At 27.8% G+C, this 10,728-nt stretch overlaps 1 protein-coding gene across 1 annotated transcript in view; it reads right to left on the reverse strand.

The window, feature by feature from the left end:
• LOC107446902 (uncharacterized) overlaps positions 1-1,849 on the reverse strand; it is a 36,775-nt gene extending 34,926 nt beyond the window's left edge. The window contains exon 1 of the mRNA XM_021148777.3: positions 1,536-1,849. Coding sequence (XP_021004436.2) covers positions 1,536-1,593 — 58 coding nt within the window. The 5' untranslated portion in view covers positions 1,594-1,849. The remainder of the gene's footprint in view (positions 1-1,535) is intronic.
• Positions 1,850-10,728: the final 8,879 nt, after the last annotated feature.

Consider the following 10,728-nt stretch of genomic DNA (forward strand, 5'->3'; position numbering starts at 1 on the left):
CAAAGTGGTTGTAAAATAATAATTGAAGTAGGAAGAATTTTCTAAAAATTCAGCTACTTCGCCAACACTCATAAACATTTTTGCTTAACCAATACATATAAGACGTTTACAATATTTCAAGTTTACTTCAAAATATAAATTAATTTTTATTTTGTCCTTTGATATAGCAGTCAGGGTTTAAGTTTTGAACGTTCTAAATTGATTTTAGAAGGAACAAAGGAGATTTCCTGACTAAAAATATTCCTAAAGTGTCCTAAACTGACCATAAGTGGACAGTTTAGAACAAATTTAATATTTGAAGTCATGGGTTAACGCATTTGTGCCTATCGCGCTTTAAAAAGAACAATTATTTTTTTCAAAAAAGATAAAAATGATAGCACAAATGGTTCATTGCATCAGAATTAATTTTGCAGAAACAAGGTAGTTCTGTCTATAATACTATATTAATAAAATAAACAAATCTGAAGTAAGGCACGTTACTTTTTTAAGCTCAAAGTAGCTAAAAGAAATAAATATACATTTTGTGTAAATTAATATGTACTACCCCTTTTTTTCAGATAGTAGTTTTTCATACATATAACAGGGATGCCCAGTGCTTTGCTGTCTGCAAAAGTTTTAATAAATTGGTAGCAATTTATATAGTAAAACTTGAATAAGGATAAATGCTCTAGCTTTTAATAAAAGTGTCACCATAAGATAAATGCTTCTAAGTTGCATTTGATATGATACTTATTCATCCTTGATATACAATGGTGGAAAAGTTACTTAGGAGGAAAAATACTAAACTAAAAATAGCTTAAATTTTGTTACCACTAGAAAATGCTATTTTCTAGTGGTAACAAAAAGTGACAAAAACACTTCGTAAAAGTTTTTTTCTAGTGGTAACGAAATTTAAGTTATTTCTAATTTAGTATTTTTCATTTAAAGTAATTTTTCCACCACTAAATATATCAAAAATTCAAAGTACCATATAAAATGCAGCTTTATTGCAGTTATCTCTTGATAACTCTTTTAAAGCGTGGGCGTAATTATTATTGCCCAAAAATAAAAGTGTGGTAAAAGTTTAAATTCCTTTTTTCTTTCAAAATTCCCTTTTATTAATAACTTTTCCAACAAGAACAATCGCGTTCCTTGTCTTCAACAACAACAACTTTCCCCTTTTAATAACAATTTCAGAGATGTCAACCGCCAAACCTCGGAATATTCTTTTTTAATAATAAAACGAAAGAATTAAGTGAGGATGTTTTGCTTATTTAAATATCTCTTTCATGATTTCTACTTTAAAATTGGCGAAACCTTTTTCACATTTTTAGGCACAGGTTGCATCACCGAATACGGCTTTTTTGTGCTAATGTGATTAAAAAAAAATTCTACTAAAAAAAAATTCTATGGAATTCTAATTTGATTCCCGCAAGGAATTAAGTCCCTCAAAACAAATAAATAATTGCAAAAGTTAGCAGTTATGGAATAATAGTTAAATTAGCCGGCATTAAAACGTGAAAACAAAACAGTGATTGAATAAATATGGAACTTACCTTCTGTTAAATAAAATATGGAGAACAGAAAAGTCAGCAGAAGAAACAGTGAGCACATGTCAGTGTCCCCGCGGTGGAAACACTCAGCGGGTCTGTATTATTCCTTCTATACTCTGTCAACTGATGATTATTGAGATCTTCTACCAACAACACACACTTCGAGTTTTTTCTTCTTCTTCGGACATTCAAGGGTTGCCGGTGAGGGGGGATGGATGAGGGCGCCAAATATTGCGCCGTTCACTTCCAACTCCTTTCTGATAATGCGGACGAGAAGAATGAGAATTCCATGCAAGTTCTTGGACTTTTTAACCTGTGAGGGAGGAGTGGGTAGGTGGTACTTAGAGTGGTGGGGGTGTTTTTTTGAGGGAAAAATCATCAAAGAAAAAAGATTAGAACAATGCAGCCAAATTTATCTGCTCATGCTCTTCGAAGTTTATTGGCAAAACGTACGTTTGTAAAAAATATTCCATCAAGTAACAGTGAACTAACTGAAGTAGAATGTTTTAACCTTAGTGGAATTTTTACAAGCCTTTTGTATGGATTTAAAAGCATTACTTTTTTTTTTTAATCCGTTGCTACTTTAAAAAAAAAAAAAAAAAAAAAAAAAATTATAACTTGTTTATAAGTGATAAGAAATTTGTTTTCAATTTTCGTTTATTATTAAGCTGCAAGTAAACAGAATTCATTAGATAAGTTCAAAATGAAGATAAAACAAAGGAAAATTACAGACATATGAAGGGAAAAAAAGGGGGGGAGGGAGAAAAATGATGGGGAGAAATGAACTGGGGAGAATGAAAAATGAACTGGGGAGAAAAAAAAAGGATAAATTTTTTTAAAAAAAAATCCGGAAAATAAAAGATATAATCTTTTCATCAGCCCACACGATTGTATCCGCAAAGAAGAGTGCTTTCTGATATTGTAAACAAAAACATTGTTATGAAAATTCTACAAATACTCAATCTGAGATCATGATTTCAAAACTATTTATTTTAATATTGCTGATTTTTTTCCACATTTAAAAGTTCATTCAATATTAACAGAAACTATCCTAGCATGGCATAAAAAAAAAGCAGTATAAAGAGAAGTTCATCTTTTAAAATATAAATATAACTATTTTATGTAGTAATAGTTTCAAAGAAATTGTTGAGGTTACTTTCTATTAATGTTCCATATTTATTTTTAAAGTTTTAATTTTTTTTAAACATAATGTATTTTATTTATTGTTCTAATCTTTTTTAAAAGCTCTTAATGACTGCATGCTACACAGTATCATGCTGTTAAGTTTGGTTACTGAACCTTAAAAATACATCTGTGCAGGGTATATTGGGCAAATGTTTACTGGGCAGTGGTACTTAACTAGACCTAGTATATATTTCGAACCTTGGCCAAAGAATACCAAGTTTCGAACAAGCCAAGTTTGTTCGCCAAGTTTCGAACATTTACCAAAGCGATTATGTGATTGGCAACCACCACCAATTTCGGTATATTCACGGTAACAAATATACATTTTATACATAGTTTAAGGTAACCCGCAATAGGGCCTCTGAGAGTTCAGTGTCTGAGATCCCTGAGTTTCCAGATCAAGCCGTAATTATTAGAAAACTCTTTATCTTTTATTAGTTTTACGAAATTTTGTAAATCTTATTTTAATTTCGGGAAATAACGATGAATTTATGAGGCATAGCCGTGAGTAAAAAAAAAAATTTTAAAAGGATTTTCGACTAGTGGTTTCGGTTAGTGGTTATGATATTTTAGGAATAAAAAGCACAAATTAAAAAATAAAAATAAAATCTAAAATAAAATACAGAAAAATATCTTCCAATTTTATCCTTTAAAACTGCTTAAAAATAGTTCATCTCCCAATTTTTACATGTAAGTAAATATCTTCCAATTTTATTCCTTAGGACGCTTCCTAATTTTTACATGTAAGTGATTTAAAAAAAGGATGAACTCTTTTGTTTGTAGGCTAATTCGAATGACGCTGAATTTGAAGTAATGAAATCAAGCAACGAAATCATGATATTTGCTTTCCCCTTTTAATAAAAAATTATAAAATTTTTTATATTACTTTTCAATGACTATCAAACTAACGATAATTTAAAAAAGGGCATGAATAACAAAAATGAGTTTTAAGAAATTTGAAAATTTTGAGTACAGAAACACTTTTATATGGTACAACTCAAAAATTGAAGTGATCATTGCTAAAAGAGAGTATGTTACAAATCTGCACTTTCGCGAAAAACCCAAAAAACTACGGCAAATGTGGAAAGATTGTTTTAATTGATTCCAAATTGTTGGATTCTCTTCTTTAGGCAGTCTAGAAAACTGCTCCGTATACGATAATCGATGATAACAGGTTAATAGGTAATAATAAATAGGTTATGATAATCGGTGATTGATATTCCAAAACCGACAAAAAACTTATTTTCATAAAAATGTTGCCCCTTTTTAACATTGACCGCTTCAAATTTAGATTATCAGAAAATTAATTAACAAAAATAATTTATTTATCTCCATTTCTCAACTTACATTGCAATTATTTTCTTTTGAGCGGAGCTCGTAACTTCGAGCAAACGAGCAACGAATTCAACACAATAAACCTCGCAAAAAATAGAGAAAAATATTGCACATGAAAATTGCATTAGATTTGAATTACTCGTATAAGTGATTAAATTATAAAAGATTAAATATATAAGTGATTAAACTATAAAAGTGACTAAACTATAAACTTTACAACTCTTTGTCTACCTCTCACCAATTTTAAAAACAAAAAAAAAAATAAATAAATAAATGTTAATTTGTCAAAAGAAAAAAAAAAAAAAAAAANAATTTTTAAAAAAAAAAAAAAAAAAAAAGCATATAGTGCGTTTTTGAATCAAAGTAAGCACTGCCACGGTTACAGTTAGCTGTTACACACAATCCTACACGCTCCTTCGAAATATTTTTATACCACTTGAACAGAATGAAAATCCGACTAATAGTTAATAAGTTATTATCAGTGAAAACAAAACGGTGCTCCTAAACGTTGTTTACCTTAGTTTGTTATTATCATTGGTCTACTTTTTTCCGAGCTGTATAAAGTATTGAAAAACATTTAAGACTTCAACATTAACACGTTCACGCCGGGTGTTGCGCCTGAAAGCGGGACGGAAAAGAGAAAATACTGGTAGAAGAACTACTTCAATATTAGATAATATTCGGGNTAACATTGACCGCTACAAATTTAAATGATCAGGAAATTAATTAACAAAAATAATTTATTTACCTCCATTTCTCATCTTATATTGCAATTATTCGTTTTTTGAGCGGAGCTCGTAACTTCGAGCAAACGAGCAACGAATTCAACACAACAAACCTCTAAAAAAATAGAGAAAAATATGGTACATGAAAATTGCATAAGATTTGAATTACTCGTATAAGTGATTAAATTATAAAAGATTAAGTATATAAGTGATTAAACTATAAAAGTGACTAAACTATAAATTTTACAAATCTTTGCCTACCTCTCACCAATTTTAAATACAAAAAAAAAAAAAAAAAAAAAAAAAAAAAAAAAAAAAAAAAAAAAAANAAAAAAAAAAAAAAAAAAAAAGCATATAGTGCGTTTTTGAATCATAGTAAGCACTGCCACGGTTACAGTTAGCTGTTACACACAATCCTAAACGCTTCTTTTTCGAGATATTTTTATAGCACTTAAACAGAATGAAAATCCGACTAATAGTTAATAAGTTATTATCAGCGGTCTACTTTTTTCCGAGCTGTATAAAGTATTGAAAAACATTTAAGACTTCAACATTAACACGTTCACGCCGGGTGTTGCGCCTGAAAGCGGGACGGAAAAGAGAAAATACTGGTAGAAGAACTACTTCAATATTAGTTATAAAGATAATATTCGGGAGGAGTTAATCTATTCTCAACATTAACAATTCACTGTAGGGAAATTTATCAATGCGAAGAAGCAATTCAATATAAAAATTGCATCCGTTAAAAACAATTGGTAGTTATGGATTTTATTATTCCCGGAAAGAAACTAAAAAATGAAATTTATTTGTAACCAGTTTTTACTCTGGTGCGCCGCCCGATGAGACAATCTAGCGTGACCACCGGTGGGTCACCCCGGCGTGAACGTGTTAATAAGTCCGTTCATTTTGTCTACAACAATTGATACTTCAGATGTTTAGGGCACCCTGAAAACCTTTCCTGCATATCTGATATAACTGTTTATATTTAATGGTCACCAAAATCACTTTAAATTAAATTTTGTTATCCAAAAATATAATAGTAAAGTAGTATAAATTTACTACCACTTTAAATATTCAAGAAAAGTCTTCCACTGAAACTGAGATATTGTTTATTAAGAACTTAATTATTTTGAATTAGTTTGCTTTGTTACTAAAAATGTGAATAAAATAATAATATCACAAGGACAGGGCAGCCAATTATGGCACATTTTGCAAAGTATTTTATAGTGGTAACCAATTAACAAATGCTTTCAGAATATTTCTCAATTTGCGAATATTTTAAAAGCTTTACCACAAAACCTACGAGAGAGTTGGAACAAAGTAGTGTTTCATATGAACTTTTGAATAATTTGCATGTACCGTAACTTTAAATAATCAAATTTACTAAGCAAAGAAGAATACATGAACCACTAGAAGAAATATTCCCCAAAGTCATAAAAAGTTGGCAGCCCTGTATAAAACATGCCGAACAACTTATATTGTTGCTGGCATAATTACACCGAGAAATATATTTTTGAACTGATCTTAGATACTTTTGCATCGTTGATTTCAAATCTGCAATCAGTTTCTCTTTATAAGCTGCAGTTATAGGCAATTTAATAATTTATACTCAGCAAGGCTTGTTTTAAGAGTAACTTGAGTGCTTTCTTTCTTCTCTCCTACGTAGGGAGTGGTAGGAAGAAGGCAATAATACATTTCTGTTTATGATACGGATACTTTAATGTCATATGTTTTTGTCTAATTTTCCACTCATTATTTATTATAATTATTAAAATAGTACTGCTATTTAGCGAATACCATTTTTTTAGTAATTTTTAATTATTTGATAGTTTTTGAAAACTTATATTAAAGGACAAAATTAAGCGATTTTTTCTCATGCTTTAATCGAAAAAAAAGTTTTTAAGAAACAGGATATTTTAAATAACTTTTAAATTGTTATACATGAATGTAATTAATGTAAAAAATACTTTTTGTTATAGTTATAAAAAAAAATTATGACTGTTGACCTAAACCATTTTTCTAGTTTACGAATTATTCGATAGTTTACGAAAAATTATATATTACATAACAAAATTAAGCGATTTTTACTCATATTTGTTTTCGACAAAAAAAAAGTGTTTTAAAAAAGCAGGATATTTTAAATAACTTTTCAGTTTTTTTACAATGAATGTAATTAATGTAAAAAATATTTTTTATTATAATTATAAAATAAATAAAAAAAATATGCGACCGTTGAGCGAATCAATTTTTCTAGTAATCTTTCATTATTTGATAGTTTTTGAAAAATTATATTACATGACAAAACTAAGAATTTTTTTTTCCATATTTGTTTCCGAAAAAGAAAGAGTTTTTAAAAAGCAGGATATTTTAAATAACTTTTTAGTTTTAATTAATGTAATGTAATTAATGTAAAAAAATATTTTTTTTTCTATTATAATTATAAAAGATATTACGACTATTGAGCGAAAACCATTTTTCTAGTTATATGTTATTATTTTTTGAAAACTTATATTACACGACTAAATTAAGTGATTTTTTCTCCCCGACTTTCTTCTCCAAAAGCAGAATATTTTAAATAACTGTTCAGTTGTTTCACAATGAATGTAATAAATGTAAAGAACATTATTTATTATAATCCAAAAAAAAAAAATNAAAAAAAAAAAAAAAAAAAAAAAAAAAAAAAAAAATCCACTGTTGAGCGAATACCATTTTTATAGTAATCTTTCATTATTTGATAGTTTTTGAAAACTTATATTACATGACAAAATTAAGCGATTTTTTTTTCAATATTTGTTTCCGGAAAAGAAAGTGTTTTCAAAAAGCAGGATATTTTAAATAACTTTTTAGTTTTTTTACAATGAAAGTAATTAACGTAAATTTTTTTTTTTAAATTTATAATTATAAAAAATATTACGACTATTGAGCGAAAACCATTTTTCTAGTTATATTTAATTATTTTTTGAAAACTTATAATTACACGGCGAAATTAAGCGATTTTTTCTCACAAACTTTCTTCTTCAAAAGCAGGATATTTTAAATAACTTTTCAGTTGTTTCACAATGAGTGTAATAAATGTAAGGAACATTATTTATTATAATCTAAAAAAAAAATTAAAAAAAATTCGACTGTTGAGCGAATACCATTTTTCTAGTAATCTTTCATTATTTGATAGTTTTTGAAAAATTATATTACATGACAAAATTAAGTAATTTTTTCTCATATTTTTTTCGAAAAAAGTATTTTTAAAAGGCAGAATATTTTAAATAACTTTTCAGTTGTTTCACAATGAATGTAATAAATGTAAAGAACATTATTTATTATAATCTAAGAAAAAAAAATTCGACTGTTGAGCGAATACCATTTTTCTAGTAATCTTTCATTATTCGATAGTTTTTGAAAACTTATATTACATGACGAAATTAAGTAATTTTTTCTCATATTTTTTTCGAAAAAAGTGTTTTTAAAAAGCAGAATATTTTAAATAACTTTTCAGTTGTTTCACAATGAGTGTAAAACTGTAAAGAACATTGTTTATGACAATCTTTTTAAAAAAAAAAAAAAAAAAAAAAAAAAAAAAAAAAAAAAAAAAAAAAATCGACTGTTGAGCGAATACTATTTTTCTAGTAATCTTTCATTATTTGATAGTTTTTGAAAAATTATATTACATGACAAAATTAAGTAATTTTTTCTCAGATTTTTTTCGAAAAAAGTGTTTTTAAAAAGCGGAATATTTTAAAAAACTTTTCAGTTGTTTTACGATAAACGTAATTAATGTAAAAAAAAACATTAAAAAATTGCCACACGGGCATTAACAGGTTTAAAAAAAAAAAAGAGAGAGCGAAACAGAGAAAATAATCCACCATCAGGAGATAACGTCGCCAAATCTAGCAACCCTCTGGTATCGCCCAGTAATTTTTTATCCATTAGTCGAACTCTTCGGGAGTTAATAACGAGCCCGCGGTTGTCTTCGCTTCTTCTCTTTTTATTTATTCCCACGACTGCGGTACAATCCGTAACCGCACATTAGCGGGATTTGTGGGGACAATTTTATTGTTTCACAGACCCCCACTTCAGAAACAGCCCCTCTTCGGACCCCTTAAATTATAATTCTTTTCTTTGTCGTCAGTTCCGGAATACAGCAGGTGGCATGTGCGTTATCCGGTGGCATGTGAACGGACATATTCGAATTTCGAAAAAAAAAGTTAAAAAAATTCGATCATTTTTTGCTTCCTCTTTGTTCTACCGCTAATGCAGATTGTTTACGGCGAGTGGGCGGATTTTTTGGCGAAAAAGAGTAAACAAAGCTTGAACTAGACGTATCATTTTTGAAGTCGACGCCGCGTTAAATTGCTTCTTTTCGTTCTTTTCGGAAAAATAGTGCAATAAAACGAAGTGAAAACGATTGTTTCGATGTGAATAGCGAAAATTGTCTGCATTTTGATTTATAAAAGAAGAAATTTGGCGGTATATATCTATCAAACAATGCCTCATTTTTTATTTATTTATTTATTTCAAATGGAACGAAAATAACTTTAAAAACGAAAATAACTGTCATTATTCTAGGAGGAAGAAAAAGAAAAGAAAAAAAAAACATAACTGTTTGAAAACTGTTAAAATTTAATATTTTCAGTGCTGATTTTAATGATACGGATTTTAGAATGTTGAGCGTTTTATTTTGTCTGCTAGCTTATTTTATTATTTAGTGTTTCTTCTAATGAGTTTGAAGAGATCTTTCGAAGGAAAATGCTCAAACTATAAAAGCGGTTTCCAGTGTCTCGCTTTTAAAAATCTTTTTGATTCTAATTTAATAAAAGGAGATTCAATAGAAAAAGAAAATACGGTAATGAAATAGCCATTTTTTAAAAAAAAATTGACTACCGTACCACAAATTATAGTTCCAAAAGTAATTGATTTACTTTTCATTGATTTGTCCATTTTCTAAAGCGCCCATTTACTAATATATAAATTAACTTCTGTTCACTAATTTGCTCATTCACTAATACGTTAATTTATTCCTTCACATATTCTCCTATTCGCTCATTCACTTATAAGCCAATTAGCTGATTCTTTCTTACACTGATTTGTGCAGTCACTAATTCAATTCGCACATTAAGGGAAGTGTCCATTTACTGATTAAGTGATTCGCGAATTCAATACTATACATTAAATATGCTGCTGTGCTCTTGAAATTGAAAAATAGCAATTTAAATAATAGCGTCGCCAGAAACCTCTTATAAAAATTATAAAACGGTAGGCAATTTACTTTAAACTATCAAACAAAAGTTTGAATTTAAAAAAAAAAGCTAGCAAAATACCTAACTTTCATTCTTAACTATTATTTCTTATATCTAAGAACTATTATTTCTTATATCGTGAACATACTGTGGTCGTTAAAATATCTCGTTTCGTAAGAAAATACATGAAGAATCTCATAATTTTCTCACCAGTATGTTAATTTTAATAGGATGCTGTGACCCCCGGCACTATTAAAATGAAAACTAATTAAACAAACAGATAATTAACTACATTAATTAAACTTGTACGTCATACATCACAAAACAACAAATAAATGTTCATCATTGCAACGGAAAATATTGAGCTACTCACGTATTTAAATAATGCATGCTAGAAACTTGATTAAAAAAAAACAAGTTCCAAATGCATATAAATTAAAATTATTAAAAAAAATAATTGCTATTCGTAGTTAATTGTTGTAAAATAAAATTAAATTTTATATATAAATTAAAATAAAATTAATTGTTATCCGACTAATTAAGTTTGATCGATCATTATTCATCAGTTAATTATTTTGAAACAAAATATTAATTTGCAAATCAATTGATTTCTCATAGTTTTAGTTATACTTTGACTTTAAAATAAAAATTATTTTATTTGTAGTAGCAAAACGAAAAAAGTTTTTACTATATTATAAATAATTTTTATGTTTTTAG

The sequence above is a fragment of the Parasteatoda tepidariorum genome, chromosome 10, assembly GCF_043381705.1.
Source record: "Parasteatoda tepidariorum isolate YZ-2023 chromosome 10, CAS_Ptep_4.0, whole genome shotgun sequence".
Taxonomy (NCBI): domain Eukaryota; kingdom Metazoa; phylum Arthropoda; class Arachnida; order Araneae; family Theridiidae; genus Parasteatoda; species Parasteatoda tepidariorum.